Source organism: Gymnoscopelus braueri (genome assembly GCF_963280865.1).
Source record: "Gymnoscopelus braueri genome assembly, chromosome: 12".
Lineage (NCBI taxonomy): Eukaryota > Metazoa > Chordata > Actinopteri > Myctophiformes > Myctophidae > Gymnoscopelus > Gymnoscopelus braueri.
Window position 1 is genome coordinate 13,058,958 of NC_137614.1, and position 19,064 is coordinate 13,078,021.

Consider the following 19,064-nt stretch of genomic DNA (forward strand, 5'->3'; position numbering starts at 1 on the left):
GTCTGCTGGGGAAACTGGGTGGGAGGGTGGGTGGGGGGAGATGAGAAGAGATTTACCCGATGTGGTTCGTCCTCAGCGATATCTCCAGCTCCCTCAAGACCTTAGTAGATTCCTGGACCCGCCTTCTGAACTTCTGTAACACATCATCAAAGCAGAGAGACTGTAAGAAGATAACTGAATAAATAAACCTATGCACTGCTCATGACAAATATGAATCTTTAGGTGGTAAAATCTCAAGGTATACTGTATATTTAGCTATAGATGAAATAAAAAGGAATTTTGATCCTGTATAGAACAGTGCTTCTCAAGCATTTTCTTCATGTCACAGAAATTGCTATGTATTTTGTTGTGGACCCCCACTTGAAAGGAGTTTGTGCCAGGGACCCCCATATAAGAGAAGATTTGTCAACATTTCATATCCATATCAATGGTGGTAACACTGACCTTTCGTGTGACTCCTGGGTCTAAATAACCTCGTAGTTTCTGGATGTAGGTGTGGGGTGGGTTCTTCACTTGAAACCTCTCCTGAAGAAGTACAGAGCAGATATTTGACAAAGTACGGTAAGTAATTAAGTAAGTAGAAAGTCAGAAAGTAATCAGTGACATTTAACTTCAGACAATGGTAGACAAGGAAACATCTGCTTTTTCTGTGGATCACTTCATGTGTCTCATGTGTTGGTGCAGATTTATGATGAAATCACTCAGACGTACCTGATCACAGATTAGGTCCCACTTTTTTTCATTGTCATACTGTCTGAGGAGCCTGGCTTTGTCTGGAGGCAGATTCATGGAATTCTATGAACACAAAACCAAAAAACATTGTCATTTATTTACTTCTTACTATTTACAGGAGTGGCGGTGACCGACTTTGTGGCCTTTTCTTAGAGGCAGAGCAAAAACAACCTCTCCCCAAACCTTGGCTGTGGCATTGTGACCTCACTTCCTGTGTTGACGTTCAGCATCCTGTCACATGCGATCATCCACATCTCCTCTTTGCACGCTCAGGCGTCTGAACCATTCAGGCTGCTCTGCACTTTCAACCACAGTGGCTGCTATCACAGGAAAGGCCTATTACAAGACCTGTCATCCCTCCAGCCATAAAACTCTCTTCACACATGAGAGGCCCAGAGGTAACCAGTCTATTATGGAGAGGTAACCAGTCTATTATGGCTCAAATGAAATCCTAATGTTCTAATCTAATGGGCGTTGTGAGACCAGCCCACCTAAGCATCATAAGATGCTTCCCACGACCACTCTAAATGTAAACACAAACTATGTGACATAAGCTTTGGCTAATTACTCCAGAGGTTGGCAGGAGCTCGTAAACGGGGGTCAACGTGGAAATCCTAGAGCTGGGGGAAAGTGTAAAAATACGAGGATGATGACCGCCACCTCCTGAAAGTGAACGGCTCAGCGTTTCTCTTTGAAGAGACATGAGGGATTGTTTGCGCCAGGAGGACCCCCCGTTTACACTCGAATCGACTGTGCCCCCGAGCCTCGCCACAAACTGCCAGTCAGCTTGACTTTTAACCCTCAGCTATAACTCAGGCTCCCGTCCAAACCCACAGCGCACTGCCACTTTAGCACAGGCCGGCCAAGACATGCTGTTCTCATGGGCATTTTAACATGAGTGCTGCCAGCATGTGGTTGATAGATGAAACAGCTCATATACTTTTTCCTATGGTATACTCACAATGACGCATAGAGGTGGAATATCATGGGATTTTTCTTTCTTTCTTTCTTTCTTTCTTTCTTTCTTTCTTTCTTTCTTTCTTTCTTTCTTTCTTTCTTTCTTTCTTTCTTTCTTTCTTTCCATTGACCTTATTCACATGGCCGGCCATTTTGCTCCTGCATCATATTCAGGGGGTGGGAAACCCCACCCCAAATTCCCACCACATAGGGCCAAATTGGCCACGGTGTGGGCGATGGTGAATGATGTTGTTGACTGGAGTTATGAGGACAGCTATAGTGAATGCTTCTGTGCAGTCGGCTAACTACTGTGGTTGCCACTGACTCAGACATTCTACCCGGGAAGACTTACATAAGACGGTGCCGTGTTTCACCGACACACACAATGACCGAACCCTGAATAAAGACTTTACATCACATAATAATAGCTACTACTGCTCTCACTGGTCAGAAACCACTTTCACACATATTTACAGCAACTCTGTAATCACCAGTTCTTTGCAGGAGGTCGGCGGACAAGCCTATTAAAGGGGGCTGCGAAAATAGTACAATAAAAGGCCTGAGAAAACTATCTCCGCCTCCGACTGTAGTGGAAACCAGAGACAAAATGGTACATTAGGGCTCTTTGACATGGCTCGCCTTCCAAAACCCACACAGCAGAGAAGGGAACACAGAGACACCATGCATTCCAGATGTTCCAGAATTACAGGAGGAATGTGTCCTGTTTATAATCGTTACAAATTTGCTATAAATTCCCTCTCTCTCTCTCTCTCTCTCTCTCTCTCTCTCTCTCTCTCTCTCTCTCTCTCTCTCTCTCTCTCTCTCTCTCTCTCTCTCTCTCTCTCTCTCTCTCTCTCTCTCTCTCTCTCTCTCTCTGCTCTCCTCTTCCCACTTTTCTCTCCTGGGGGGACTTTTTCTATAACAGAATCTTATGTTTAATCTATACTCCGTCGTATGACGGTGTCATGCATCGAAAATAGCCACGCTCAAGTTCACAACGCGTTGCAAATGCAGCACATCGTGAGCTTGTAGATCAGCTATTTTAAGGCGGCATAAGTACATATAACTGAGGCTTTACTCTTTCCACCTTGGACGGTGAACGTTGCAAAGGTGATGTCTCAGTCGGTTTATGTGTATCTTATTTGTCTGTCTCTCAGAATGTAGAGATTACCAGAAACCACTGACACGTGTTCATATGTAGGCTACAGCGATGTACCAGCTCAGTGTTGCCTTGTGGTTAGAGTGTCAAGCCTGGGTCGGATTGGGGGTAAGTCCCTGCGACATACTAGCGTCGTGTCCAGGGGCTGTACAGTACTACTGTACAGCCACATGGCTCGGCAAGGCTTACTTACTTACTTACAGCGATGTAACCTAGACACTAGACAGCACCAGAATTTATACATATTGGATATTATACAAAAACAATGATATTTTTGGATACACAACTGCAACAGCATAACTGTTTCAGGTGCTGGTAGCATTATGAAGTGGAACAGATGCATTAGGTTGAACGGTTGCTTGGGTGATGGAGCTTCCAGCCAGAACATAGCATTAGATATATTCATTATGCAGTAATTCTTATGATATTCTACCAATTCCTCTAAGTGAATGTTGTTTTTAGTCCAGGATACAGTATGTGACATGCATTTGGCTCGGACATGAACACGGCAATGATACATGTTGTGATAAGCCCTGCTATCAGCTGCAGCATCTCTTTTCTTGGCCAGCCATGTATATTAAGAAACGACCTTGGGGCAAACAGGCTCACTAATTTCACTAATTCAATACTGAGACTCCAGACAAATGCATATGCGCTTACTCCAGTGAGTCAATACAAAACAGCAAAAGATTCTCTCAAACAGAAACCAAGTCTTCTGTTAGTAATTCAAATGCAAAAGTATTTCAGTTTTAAGTCATTCATCATTTCCTTAAGGGACTTGAGATACTGTACCTGCAAATAAGGAAGGATTACTCTTCAAACTACTTTAGATTGAGTGGCATTACAAGATGCGCTAAACACGATCATGTTTGGTTTCAAGCTGCGCTTTGACAGTTACAGCCTCAGGTTCTGTAAACAGCACCTACAGGTGTTACTTTGAGCAGATGAGCGTTGTGCTTACGTCTGTTGAAAATCAGGAAAAAGCTGTTGACGTGGGGGTATGGAGAGGCGGTCTTTTCTGCTTCAAGGCAAGAGGGAGAGAGAGGATGTTTCCTTTCTGGCAAGATTTGGGTAATTTGAGCCAAGTAACCCAATTTAGCTAATTTCATTTCACTTTCTCCCTCAGTGATATAATCTTGAACTTCCTGTGTTTACAAGAAGCTTAGAAGTAGGTAGTCTTATGGAGGACGCAGTATGAAAATGTAGCGTGTGGAGTTTAGGCTCCTACTTGATAATTTTGGAAGGGGACAAATATTACAAAAATGTTTCATGTTTGTTGTTACCATATTGCCCACATAATCTCTTCTCTGCAAGGCGTTTCTGCTTCGACCTGAGATCTCAAGTTGACAAGGATTCAATGTGCAGCTTTGTTTTGATTTGGTGCTGTGCCATTCCCATCCTTTGACATTTGAGCTATTTTTTTCCCAATAGAAGGTTTCTAACAATGGCTGGTGGGCAGGGTCAATATGTGTCCCCTGGTGCTGTGAGGCACACAATATCAGGCGTTGAAAACAACCCCAGAGTACTGCACATGAACCAGACCAACTGGTTTTATATCATCACCATATTCCCAATCATTGGATCTCCATTGTTAGGCAAGACACAGATGGTCAGTGTTTTACATAACAGGTGAGGAGAAAAACAGCCTTGCATATTGTACTAACGTCTATCACAGTCACATGAAAAGTTAGAGTTGACAGTTAATTGACACATAATTGTGATTAATTTCTTAATTGTGTTTTTTGGCATTGAATATTGGAACATACATTGGGCAGATATGACAAATAACTGAAATATACAAAGCCCATTACTGAAATTCACAAAGCCATGTTGAAAGTGGTTAAAAGATTGTGGACATGGTGATGGAAATATGACATTTCTGTTCATTTCATCCAGCAGTTTTATACAGATGAATGGAAACTAATGATTATGCCAAAATAACTGCCTTCAATAATTGTGACAGGCCTTCCATCTCTTTTTTGTATAAGCATATTGATTTATAACTGTACTGTTGTGCTGTTTTGTATGTCATGTTATGTGATGTGATGTACAGTATATTGCCTGATTTAATCGATGATGTACTGTACAGTATATTGTCTGACTACTGTTAGACTGAAGACATATTTCCACGGGTAGACAGTTAAGTATTCTTTTGCTGCTCTACCCCCCCCCAGCCCCCCCCACCCCCCCCACCCCCCCCCCGCCCTGACAACAATCAAATAGCCTATTCAAAAACGTTAGGGAGTCAGAGAACAAATTGAGCTTCAAAAGTGGAATGGCAAAAATAATAAATGAAAAAGAATGAAAGAAACAGTGAGTGAACAGTGAATAGAAACACATGGAAGGATAAAATAATAGAGAAAAGTGGATCTTTGGGGAAAGGAGCTGAGCACAGGAGACACACTAGACCAGCCAATGGAAAGGATCTCAACTCCTAAAACAGAGACAGACACTTGAGAAAAAGGAGGGCTGAGATCTTTAAAGACTCAACAGTCTGAGTGGCAGACTTGGTGTCGAGTTGCCGGATGAGGAGGGGAGAGCCATCAAGTCACGCACGCACAGCCCTCCAAAAACCACACTAAAATGATGGAGAGCTCACCTACACTGTGAAATCCAGAAGGTTAATTCAACAACGAGAATGTACAAATGGTTCCGTTTGTACTCTCTCAGAGTTACGAATGGGTAAAAGGTCCATTTCACCTTTAGTTTTAGTGTGTATGAATCAGAGTCAACACGGCAGCTCTCAGTCTGTCCTGGGTTGGAGTGCTCTTGCTGTGTGTGTGAATGTATGTATGGATGTAAGTAAATGCAAGTCAGGGTTTCCCCCAGGAAAAAGCGGTGGTTCTCAGTGGTTCTCAAGCAGTGGTCCGGGGACCACCAGTGGTCCTTGAGGGTGTTCCAGGTGGTCCCCAGCTAAATGATGGAGAGCTGTTAACCAAATGGACCCTTGGGGTAGATCTTTAACTCTTGAGAGTGTAAAATTAAACCAAATGGACCCTTAAGGGTCCATTTGGTTTAATTTTACACTCTCAAGAGTTAAATAATTGTTAAACATCTGCATTACTTAATTAAATAATTGTTATTTTTGATCAACGTTGGCCGGTTATCGCTCCTATGGTACCAACATTAATACAGCAAGGAATTGTGGACAAAATCGTATCCAACGATAACAAAACATAAAAAAATGTGGGTCTGAGGTCTCCTGTGAGGGTAAATAGGGCGTGTGACGGGTTGGTGATGGAAAAGGAAAACACACCTACACTATGCCATTGTGGTATATTTCTCTGATGTTTAGTCTCAGTGCTGACCAATTCCGCTCTTCAAGGAGACAAAATGTCTTCCACTGACTGAGCTATGATGACGGAGCGCCCGCTGAGGCCGGTGAGATTGATATCGTTCCTACACGGACCACAGGATCTGATCTGAAGTGTCTCAAAAGAAGAGCATGGGAGACCACCTCCAACCACTGCAGATGTACAGTACAGCTGTATTGAATTAACATACTCTACCATACAGACATAGGCTTGTTTATCACTACACTTTGTGCACATCTTGTACTGCACGCGGCATGCAATGCGGCAAATGCTTTTTTGATTGTTTTAACCCTTTATGACCGGGAACACATCTGTGTTATTTTCAGATTTCTTTGGCTATTGAGCTTGTAAATCTCAATCGAATTTATTTCAAAAAATCATGAAAATGTGCACTAATCTTTGAATATATATATTTTTAAAGCGAACATTTGTAACTCAAATCTTTGCTTTTCTGGGGGTCTTAATGGGTTAATATCTTTAGTTTTCTTAGTCCGCTCTGGGACATCAGAACTCTGGCTCACCTTATTTTAACGTTTAAACGTGCACCGTCCCTGCCAAATAAACAACATAAAGTCAAGTAAGAGAGTGTCTCAAGTGAGGCATGCATACAGTCTACTGTACAGACTGTGGAAATGATTTTCCTCTCAAAGGACAATAAATGATCTATCTTGCTGATATACAGTCGGGACTATACAGTCTCAGAGTTTATGATCTCCAACCCCAGCCAGAAGCACCACCAACGTAAAGCTAAATGTGACAAATTGAGGAGAGGAACAGGATGCAACCACCCCCCCCATCCCACAGCTCAGCACCGACGGCAGGATAAGACTCTACAGATACTGTACACCAAACCAAAATGGCACATTACTCACTCGACATGAACCTCCTATCTGCAGACCTTCCTCTGCTTCAGACAAAAATACAACTGGGAGGGAAAAAAAAGAGAAGAGCAGAAGTCTGCGTCTGCAGAAGACACGGTGTGTTGTCTAAAAAAGTCGTCCCTGGATTGTTTCCAGGCATGCGACAGCAGTTCATTTTCTGCGAAATGTCTGCGGTAAATTCAGAGACACAGATAAAGGCCCAATAAAGTGCCATGTTTTGTCTGTATAAATCTGTATAAATCCTATGAGTCACATTGAGCTATACCTCGCTAGGTGGGATTCCCTTTTTTGTTTTATAAAGGAAAACACCTTTATGGGTCTTGAGGACAATGTCGGGTCTCTGCTCTATTATGTAATGCAGTGGTGCTCAAACTTTTTCATGTCAAGGACCCCCAAAAGTCTCAGTTTTTTATGCACTTGTAGGAGTTGATTGTCTTTACAGAGGCCAGGCCGTGTTGTCATTAGTTCAGATTGAAAGCGGGACAGAGCAATGGAAGGAGTGGGCGGGTCTGGGTAAAGGTGTCACATTCAGTAGACGGACAGAGCAGGTTGAGATATCCAGACACAGAACCCCAGACAACCCTCTGCACCCCCGGTCTTTCAGGTCAGGTTTATTAACCCATTCAATCCGGGAACGGATCTGTGTCATTTTAGATTTTAGTCATATTTTATACTTTGGCTATTTAAAAAAAAATCTTGAACGTTTTGTGCAAATCTTTGAATAGATATATTGTTTTGGCCGCAGGGACCCCCAGAAGAATATGTATTCAAAGATTTTTCAAAAATAGCAGATCTACAAGCTCATAGCACGGCACTCGGCGCCGCGCTATGAGCTTGTAGATCTGCTATTTTTGAAAAGCACAAAGTATAAAATAATGGTTATAGCTAAAAATCTAAAATGACACAGATGCATTCCCGGATTTAATGGGTTAATATAAAGCACATTTAATACAACAAGTGCTGCACAGCATGTGAATTAAACAGCATCAAATATAACACAAGGTTAAAACATGAGTTAAAGTTAAAACTGCATAAATATAACTGATATACAAAGAACAGAAGAGGGGGGAAAAAGGGGCGTGCATGGCATGGAGAAGGGGTCAAACAAAGGCCAGGGAGAAGAAAAGGTGTGCTTTGGAGTCTTTGATTTCAAAGTGTCCAGAGAAAGGGGCATCAGCCCTAACAGGGGAAGGGTAGGAAAAAAACATGATCACCTTTTTGCTTCAACCGGGGTGCACACGATGTTTAAGAAGCATCTGGTCAGAGGATCTAATGATCTGTCCTAGAGGCACCGAGGGGGCACGGTAAAACTCAGAGATATTAGGTGGTGCTGGTCCGTTCAAAAACAACAATAAAAAACAAATAATAAAACTTTCAAATCAGCTCCGTGTCTGACTGGGAGCCAACGAAGGGAGGCCAGTATAGGGTGTGATGTGGTCCTGCTTTTTACGGGGGGCCAGTCAGGGAGTAGAGCGGGCGGTATTCTGGACACGCTTGCAAGCTGGAGAGGGAGGAGGTTCAAATTTCAAGGTGTTCTTTATTGTTACAGTCTTGTGTACAGGTACATAAAAGAGTAAAACATATTTTGTTCTTTGTTTTTGCAGATACACAATAGTCCAGCTGGCATGAAATGAGGGCATGAATCACTATCTCCATATCGTGGACTGGAAGAAAGAACTTGATTTCTGCTATAGCCGTCTAAGTTGGAAAAAGCTTCCCTCCCTCGTGGAGGGGTCCTGGAACACAAGACCCCGAGGCACAATTCCAATGATATAATCAACATGAAACAACAACACTGCACAAAATATAAATACACATCGAGTACTGTACGTCTCAATAGGAGGTCTCCGTTCCAACTTTGAGCTTCTGTTTGAAAAAAGCAGCCAGGCTGTTTTATATGAGACGGCCAGCTCACTTCAGACAACACATCAACCATCCCAGTCACTCACAAAGGAAAACACTGTGGGCCTGCCAGGGGAGTGTGAGACAAGTCCTACACTTTGATGAAGGGTATTGTCTGGCAAGGATGGAAGAATTATCAAGCCGTTCGTCCCTGTCAGAAACTGGGTCCAAGAAAAGAAAATAACACGAGCACGGGCTGAATGTGTTTTCTTTTTGCATTTTTTACCGAGCACAATTTAAGCCCTCGCAATGGTGAAAACAAACCTAGAGTAGCGGTGACTAGATGTGGCTCGAGATAAATGTCTCCACTTGGAGGGGGAAAAAAGAGAAAAAAAAGAGAAAGTAAGTAACTGAGATTAGAGAATGTGCAGTCCTCGGGCAATGAACAGATATGCTCACTTTCTGTACCCCCGTTTAACGATACAGTACACGCTCATCTGATCGACTTACATTGTGAATATGTGTGGTGAGGCTGATCAGGCCGAGCTGTGACCTGAAGCAAAGGCATCATCATTCACATCATTTCAAAGTAAACAGGGGCTAGGACAATGTTAGCGAATCAAACTCCCCTGCCTGACACCAGCTAAAGATATACACTTACTATGCTGGCCTCTCACCCAATAGCATCCTTTGCCAGAGCTATTGTTTGGGCTTTCTTCTCTTCCTTGGCAGTGAAATACAATGAGGGGAGACGGGGCAGGAACCTCAGCTGTCGTCGCGTTCATCGTCATATGACTGCAGGGACTTCCTTAGCTCTTCAGGAAATCAAAAACCGCCCTGAGTGATGACTTTTTTGTTTGTTCGGAGGCTATTACGTGTGCAGTGTTGCGTACATGCACTCACATGTGTGTGTGTCTGTTTGAGCGTGTGCGTATGTATGTTATGTGCCGTGGTGTAAAGTAACTAAGTACATTTACTCAAGTACTGTACTTACTTTACTGGAATATTACCAATTGTCTATACTTTTAACATTAAAATGCAAACATTTTAGTACTTTTACTTTTGGTACTTTAAGTACATTTTGATACCAATACTTTTGTACTTTACTCAAGTAAATGTTGAATTCCGGACTTTTACTTGTAACAGAGTACTTCTACATTGCAGTATTGATACTTTTACTCAAGTAAAACATTTCAGTACTTTTTCCACCACAGTATGTTATGTGTGCGTGTTGGTTGTTAGTGTTTTTCCAGCTCCCAGGTAAAGACCTGGTGAACTAAGAGCAGTGGAGCGCAGTGTGAGAAAACACTGGCCCCCTTTTCTCTGTAGCCGACATCTGATCACCCTGTCGCTCTTTTACGAGGTAACCCGAACCAGGCAATCACAACAAAGCCATGAGTCCTCCACAAAGACGCTGGGGGTACCAGAGAGGTCTACTGAGTGGGCCCTGCCACCTCGCTTCCAATGGGAGAGAGGGAAGGATGGAGGGAGGGAGGGCAAGAGCAGAAGAAAAGAGGGTTTGGTAATGGGAGCTTCATGGCACTTTATCACCCCACCATGCTAGTCCTTGTTTACAGAGCAAACATAAATTAGTCCTGTTGTGACACTAAGATATTAACATAACAGGTTAACTAGTGGGGTTGATGCTCTTCATTTAAATGCATAGATAAAGCGGCGGCCAAACCACATTCTTGACTCGCAAATCCTAAGTGAAAACATTCCAACGGCCTCAAACACAACAAACATAGCCAAGATTGTGTCCATTTCATTTCTCACTGATGTGGAAATAATGTTCCCCACAGCCATGAATTTCAATTCCTCATAGTTATTGAAACCATAAATGACTTTAATAATAGGCTATCTAGACAACATTATGTAATCCCCCTTAACAGACGAACAACTCGAGTTTAAGGGCTGAAACAGCATTACAACACACATCAGAGTGTAAAATGTCCATGTCACTGTTGACGCAGCAGTTAACAGCGGCACATTTCGTGGCCGTGACGTGTGACGCTTTTAGCCTCTTAAATCCATTTTTTGTTCTGCTTTTACTGAGCCTCCAGTCTTCCCTCCCTCCACCCACCATCCATCCTTCTTTCCCTAGCCTTGTCTGGTTCTGGACCACCTCCATCACTCCCATGGGCACACCGCCCCAAGTCTATGACCTCTGCGTCAGTCTGTTAAGAGAACTAACTTTTCCACCATCCGCTGCTTTAGTGTAGTGACCTTGCTCGACCAAAATGGCCATTCCATTGCTACAGAGCCAGTGAGATGCTGTTTTAGCCTTTATTTATGCATAAGCTGGTGCATCCATCCCTGTGCTAATAATGTAATATTGAAAAACTTTTTTGATAAAGTACGTTTCAAGAAGTGAAACTATATTTACCACTCAATTTATTTACTCAGGGATGTGGTGGGAGTGATCAACAGCGGTGATAGCTCAAGTCAATTATCATCACAAGGTCCTTTGAAGCCCAGCTTGTTTTGAGCCGGGCCAGAGATAAAGGAACAAATGTCAAGGACAGGTCCTTCTGGAACAGCCAGATGTTCCCCAAGCTCCGAAAAAGAGTGAAACTGAAAATGCCACATTTTCTTTTCTTTAAAAAACACATTTTGTCTAGGAAGCCAGTGTTTTTACATGGCTGATTTTGTGGTGTCCAAAACATAACAATGACCGTAAAAGCTATTCCATCAATGCCACCTGACAAAACACTGTCACTGACGTGTTGCCCTTATGACGCGTGTGCGCTTGTTTCCAAACAGGACATTTTGGGGAAGCGGGAAATGTAACAAAGGTATAAGTAAGTAAGGTTACCAATGAGTTATAAACAAGCCACCACTACAATTGGTCATGAATCAGAGGTATTCATTCAGTCCACTGTAGCGGACATCCTGTTTGCTCTCCTCTGAGAGTGCACACGGCCCGAGGAAGCCACAGCCAGTGGATGATACACAAAGGGAATTTGAGGAATGCAGGTACATGAATGCCTCAATAACTCAGGCCGAGCCGGCCTTTTGACACACACACACACACACACACACACACACACACACACACACACACACACACACACACACACACACACACACACACACACACACACACACACACACACACACACACACACACACACACACACACACACACACACACACACACACACACACACACACACACACACACACACACACACACACACACACACACACTGCCTTGTTAGTCTTGAAGGCTGCCTGAGCTGAAAAGACAACACATCTAAATCCTTAGCTCTGTAGAAGTAAAGGTTTAGGTGTAAAAAAAATACATAGTTGGGGACTTTTTAGGGGTTGTTTAAGGGTTTGAGAGAAAAGGCAATTGTAATAAAGGAATTAAAAGGAAACGTGGGTAGAATTCACGAGTCACCAGTGAAGTCACCAGCCATATGACGAGGAAAGTTTCCATCTGATGCCTTTATGTGTGATTGTCATTCATCACGATCTTATGACTGTAATAAAAAGCAACCAAAAAACGAAACAGAAAACAAATAGGGGAAATCACATCAAAATAACCTGTCCCAAAATAACCCCAGAAGCAGAAGTAGAACCACGTGAGATACACACAGTATCCTCAGTGTTAATTTATCCATTTGTAACCGAGAGTGTACAAAATCTACAAATGTGACCAAATGGACCCACATGGGTCCATTTGGTTACACTCTCAGAGTTAAAGGAAGACTGAGGATTTAGCAGAGAACAGGGTGATGATGATACAGTTTCGGGGCTTATGTAAGGCAAGGCCTGATAAATAATTACATCAGTGGTGTGTGCAGCATCATGTAGCGGGGCGGTTAGCATGAAGCTGTAATCCATTAGCTCTTTAAGTGGATTTACAGCAGCTTGTCGCAGCGTCCACGTAAAAAGGACTGCAACAGCACAAAAGGCACCAGGGGACGAGGCCCCCCTCTCTAAAACAACACCGACTGACAGAGTCCCCATTGTATTGAGAAAGGAAACCACTTCTCCCAACCTTTAGAGCCTCGGTCGGTGCAGCTGCATCGGAGCAACATGCCAACCCCCACTGCCGTGATTGAACGCACGTGCACACACACACACACAACTGAGGAAACCGGCCTAACTGTGCATGCACAGTCGCGGCGTGCACGGGAACATAAGAGTCTATATACTGTACAAACAAAATGACAAACATGTGTACTTTCTTCACACGTACAGTAAATGGATCCACACCCCATGCACAGTCATTGATGTCAATATATAACTCGTGTCAGACAAAGTTGCTCTTTCTATGATTGGTTGCCATACAAATAAGTATATGTTACATCAGCTCTTTCCATGAAAACAAAAACGAAAACAAAACCAAGCTAAATACACGCAATTAAGCTGAAAATGTACTGTATATGCCTTCCGATCTTGCACATTGTAACACTGATGCTAAAGATCTCATACATCTATCATACCTGACGTTCTACCTGTACTAAATAAAAAACATTATTACTATCTTATCTAACTTTTTTCTTTTTTACTTCATTACACCAAGTATTTTAATTTCATTATTGTCTTGTTCTTGTATTGTGTTAGAGCAGTCTCTGTGGAACATTGTGCCACAAACTTTTCGCTGCTTTGTACCTGTATAAGTGACAAAAAAAATCCCTCTTGATTGTTGAGTTACAGACAGCAGCTCAGCTGACTGACTTGCTTAATATAATCAACCACTCAGGTGGAACTCATGAAGGTTCTGTCCCCAAACACGACTTATGTGCTGCTATGTGGATGCACTATATATCTGTTCACTCATTGCTCTTTTTAACTTGAAGGGACAGAAGCACTAAAAACTGACCATAAACCCAATAGCCCACATTGTAGGGGAATTGTAGCCTGCGGACAGAGCCAGAGAGCCAGGTGGACAGCCTGGAGCTGAAGTCTGCTGTCTGTCTGTGCTCCATCTATGAAACCAAGTTAGCACTGTGTGCACCAGTGTTGCCAGATTTTGTGAGAGAAATAAGGTCTATGAAAACAAGCCCAAAAGAAGCATCTATAGGCTACATGAGCCTATGTACAAACCTATGTACCTACCTATGTTCTACAAGCTCAACCTATGTTCTACAAGCTCACAACGTGAGCTTGTAGATCTGCTATTTTCTGGTAGGGTGGTCCCTGGCACAAACTATATTTAGATGGGGGGGTTTGTGGACAAATACATATTAATTTGGGGGTCCTTGACATGAAAATGTTTGAGAACCACTGGCTTAAACAACATCAGGAAACAAGCCCAAATAAGCAACTGCACTTTAGAAACAAGCCCAAAAAAACTCAACCCGCAACTACTAATATTTACAAGCAACTTCGCCCAAAGTCGCTTATAATAAGCAGACATGGCAACACTATGTGTGTGCACTCTGCTCCAATAATACCCCCAATCTCTCCCTCTCCCTCTCTCTCTCTCTCTCTCTCTCTCTCTCTCTCTCTCTCTCTCTCTCTCTCTCTCTCTCTCTCTCTCTCTGTTTTGGGCTTGGTGGTGAGTGAGCCAGATGTATGCACTCCCAACTTCAGGGGCACAACAAACAAACAAAGAGCATGCAAAGAGCCCCCCCCCCCCCCTCTCACCCCCTCTTGGCTTCACATCCAACCTCCTCTTTACAAAAGCAGAATGGCAGTGGTGGTAGTGTTTGGTGGAGGTTATGGGGAGAGAGAGAGAGAGAGAGAGAGAGAGAGAGAGAGAGAGAGAGAGAGAGAGAGAGAGAGAGAGAGCGAGAGAGAGGGGTGGACATGCTGGTCACAGATACATAAAATGCAACCCCGGCCCAAACAAATGAAAATGATTTAGGTTTAATGTCCCCTGAACACTTCACACAGCTTGACTCCATTAGTTCCACTTGACTGACGTCTCTCAAACACTTCTGAGTTCTGACTCTCGACTCACGGTTCTTTTTAATGCTTTAATGCTCTGCTCCCAAGGAATGACGGGGGTGTCACTGGGTCAGTAGCTTTAGGTTTAAGGTTTGATTACTCCTAAACCGGTACGTAACCCTCACGCTCTCCTGCCTTAATATCACATATCAGTGCACTCATGCAAAAGCAAAGAGACTTTATTTTTTGGGAAGAATAAAACCTGAACTAAGGAGTTGCATGGACACATCCGTGACGTGCATGATGCAACACCATGTCACACGGTAAAAGAAAAAGGATGTGGCGGCGTAGTTGAGTAGACTCAGACAAATCGGTTCGGATGGGTTTCCATCGCAATCACGTAGAGAAAATAATCATAAAGTCCCTCTGCAAACAGCTCTTAAATACGTGTGCGCTGTTTCAAAACGTTGGTAAAGTCATTACAACCCAGAACGGTGGCAGACAGCCAGTTCAAAGGGAATTTTCCCTCTCTCTCTCTTTCTCTCTCTCTCTCTCTCTCCCTCTCTCAGAGTTCTGCTGTGGCCTCAGCCTGGGCTAGACCGCAGGAATCCATGTGGTGCAGTCGCGCAGGACCACTTTGAAAGCGGATCCAAGGCAGTCGAGGCCTTCCACATACAGACATATACACCTCTCTGAGAATGGCACTACTACTACCATCACGCATCCTTTTCATAAGGAGGGAATTATTATGGAGGAGGTTGGCTAATACCAAGCCAGACCCACGGTGAGAGAGCTCTTCAGGGAATATTTAAAAAAAAGGCAGGGAAATACAGCCTGGACGAATGAGTGAGAAGTTCCATTTGCGTTTTTGAATCCCACAAAACCGTACGGTTCAGGGATAAGTAAAGGTTCTCTGGGAGAAAGGCAACTTATGCAAACCGAGGACCAGCTGTGCTCTTTGGCACTGCCTATATACGTGTGTAGATATGGCTTATTCGTGACTGTTTAAGCCTAATTCATACTTCATCGTGCTCATTGAAAACAACCGGTTTCAAATCTGTTATTTCGGCTAGCGACACATTGGGCCACAGGTATTATAGGGCTGTAGCTGAACCAGTGGCATTTATTAGGCCTGTAGCAGTCTCCAGTAACACAGATCTAATTGTAAAGGAAACTGACCACAACGGACCAATGGCTACAATACAATTTCCTCTGTAAAAGGAAAGGGGGAAAGGGGGGGGGGGGGGGGTCGGACACTATGGGCAGCTGTTTCCAGCCGCAGACGACAGAGCCGAGTAGCTGAGTTGCGGAGGTTGCCGGACAAAAGAACCAAGGGGAGATGCCTTTAGCACATGCTGCCGGTTAAGGCTGGACTCAGGCATTTTATTAGCGAGACCGCATGAAATAGTCTCTAATGTAACCCAGGGGTCTCTGTCCTCCTCCTCCACCCCCCCGCACCCTCCAGTCTCACAGACAGAGCAGAGCGACCCTGGTAAAGTCATTAGCCCAGTCATATTACTACACTGGCAAAGACTGCGCCCATGACATCATTCATGACGGTCTGCTGTCATCCCAGTGGGATCCTCTGCACGCTTTGTCATCCATTACTCGACCACGCCAGCGTACAAGCCAGAAACACAATGCTGTGTGGGATGGGCTTATTATCTGTTTATAAATGTTCATTCATGGAAAATAATAATTAATGAATGGAAGGTTTATTTTGTTGAGGTTACTATATATAGGCTAAGCTAAACGATGCCTTTGTGAACAAAGTGGGACGAAATAAGCACAGTAAAGCAACAATCAAGAAAGAACATCCCAAAGATATTATTTTTGTCGTTGTTGTTGCGTAATGTGTATATTTGGCCAGGGACCTGGGGCTGTAGTCAGAAAGCTTTCTTCCTGAACAGCCTCCAAACCCGAGACAAGATGCTTTGATGTACCTTTATCTCACAACAAGAGGCAGTCAGCGTGGTCCAAAAGCATTGTCCGATAAGGCCACTAAAATACACAAGCATGTCGGTCTTTTCCCACAAAGTAAAGGAAATCTGGAGCTACCGGAGGCTGTAAAAAGGAACTTGCAAAAGCATGGCTGAAACGGTCTACCGCGTTTTTTTGGCTAGCACTAGCAGTACATATCTTAGTTAAAAAAGCAATGTCCCACCCAACATCAAGGGAAATATGACGATAGTCATATGGGACAACTAATACTGGTCTAAAAATAACTTTATTTGACCACCCACTGACTCATGCACCGTCTCGCGCGTGTGGGAGGGATGAAGAGTTGTCATCATCATAATAAGTGACACTTATGAAGCGTCAACAGTGTATAATCAAAATAGTTGAGACTTAGTACAGCAGTCAACAAGTGGGCAGTGAATGGCCTCTTGCTGAGCGCTTCTCTTGATATCGTGGCTTGGGTCCACAGTCGCTGATAGCTCTGGCAAGAAACCGATGGCCGGGTTCCAGAGTAGTGTGCTCTCCCGAAACACAAGAGAGGATCCACAAGGTATGCAACCATTTAGGATTGGAATGGTACAAAGTGGATGCCGGTGCTTTTGTTGCATCTTACTGTAATTAAGGTCTTAAATGGCTAAAAATTAAGGCTGGGTGTGGCTATGGAAAATAAACAGTTGTGAGCAAACCCTCCTGTGTTGCTGTTTAACATCAAATACATGGCCTGCAGGAAACCTACGGTATTTTAAGTACAAGCCTAAAAAATAAGTTTTCATGTAGTGTCTGAGAGCAGCACCTGCTGTGATTACAAGGGTGTTGGCTGTCTAATTAATCACAGCCTAGTAGTGAAGCAACTTGCTGAACAAGCAGCATTAACTTGTAAAGTTAGATTTGATCTTGTAGTTTGCATGAGACCAGTGGTTCTCATTCTCAAAGTGGGGTTCCAAATGAACCCTTGCATGTCTGTAACTCTGAGAGTGTACAAATGGAACCATTTGTACACTCTCAGAGTTATGGGTCCTTGAAATTAAAAAGTTTGAGAACCACTAGCATAGACCAATGGGCCAGCCCAGGATATATATATTTTAATCCTACTTAAAGGGATACTTCACTTTAGGGCCGGGGACACATTTAAAAAAAATATTAAAAATAAATGAAAAAAGTTATGGAAAATTCATGGCCCCCTCACGCATTAGTAGGACACTCTAATGCGTGAGGGGGCCATGAATTTTCCATAACTTTTTTTCATTTATTTTTAATATTTTTTTTAAATGTGTCCCCGGCCCGAGAGTGAAGTATCCCTTTAAGACTTCAATTCTTCACTCTTTGCTGTTGTAAATCAAAGCCAAAGAGCGGTTAAGTCAACATCTACATATAATTAAAGTCCACCATGTTATCTATCAAATAAAAATATTAAAACATCAACAAAGATCCTGATTTTGTAATATCTGATGTAGCATTCAAAAGTGTTTTCAGGTTTTTTTGGCCTTCTGACAGAGTATAAAGACTCCTCTTGAGTCTTGACACTACCATGTGTTGACAAATGGGAAGAGTGAGTGGGTGTTACTGTTGACTGTGCTGTGCTCATTATTACAAAGCGCTCACACAACTCCAGCCAGATCTCCTCGCCTTGAAAATAGCTGATGTACAAGCTCACATCGCATGGTGTAAACAGTGGTGTAAAGTAACTAAGTACATTTACTCAAGTACTATACTTTAGTATAGAGGCAATCTCAGAGGCAAATATTATACTTTTACTCCACTACAGTTATTTGAAAACTTTAGTTACTAGTAGTTACTAGTTAAAACATACATTAACCACGTATATACATTTTGGCCATTTGAAAATAGCCGATCTACAAGCTCACAATGCGTCGTGTGAGCTTGTAGATCTGCTATTTTCAAAAGATTTTAATACATTTGAAAACTTGAAATGGGACATTCTGCATAATGAGTACTTTTACTCTTGATACTTTAAGTAGCCTACATTTTGATGCCAATATTTTTGTACTTACTCAAGTACATTTTGAATTCCGGACATTTAATTGTAACAGAGTATTTCTACATTGCAGTACTTTTTCCACCACTTCCCTCCTCTAGTCTAGTCTAGCCTGATGTGAAGATGGTGAGAGGAGGAGAGGAGAGGAGAGGGGAGGGGAGGGGGTGGTGGGTGGTACTCTTTACGATTTCTCGGGTGTGGGAGTTTTGGGGGAATTCAGAAAATGTTGTTATCAGATTTTTTTTTCTCAAAGCCGGGTAAAGAAAAAAGACTTGGCACAAACGTAGACGAGGAATTCCATAACGCTTTAAAATGTCATTTATTTTTGGTTGGTTGGTTGGTTGGAATAAATCGTAGGCTATAGGGCTAGGCTACTGCGC

The 19,064-nt window shown here is 43.0% G+C and overlaps 1 protein-coding gene across 6 annotated transcripts in view; it reads right to left on the bottom strand.

Moving 5' to 3' along the window:
- The window catches only part of fmnl3 (formin-like 3), a 63,962-nt gene that overhangs the window by 43,020 nt on the left and 1,878 nt on the right, over nt 1-19,064 (bottom strand). For all 6 annotated transcript variants that reach the window (XM_080445815.1, XM_080445812.1, XM_080445813.1 and 3 more), the window contains exons 2-4: nt 712-795; nt 445-525; nt 57-133 (exon numbers count right to left, since the gene is read on the bottom strand). In XM_080445815.1, coding sequence (XP_080301941.1) covers nt 57-133; nt 445-525; nt 712-795 — 242 coding nt within the window. The remainder of the gene's footprint in view (nt 1-56; nt 134-444; nt 526-711; nt 796-19,064) is intronic.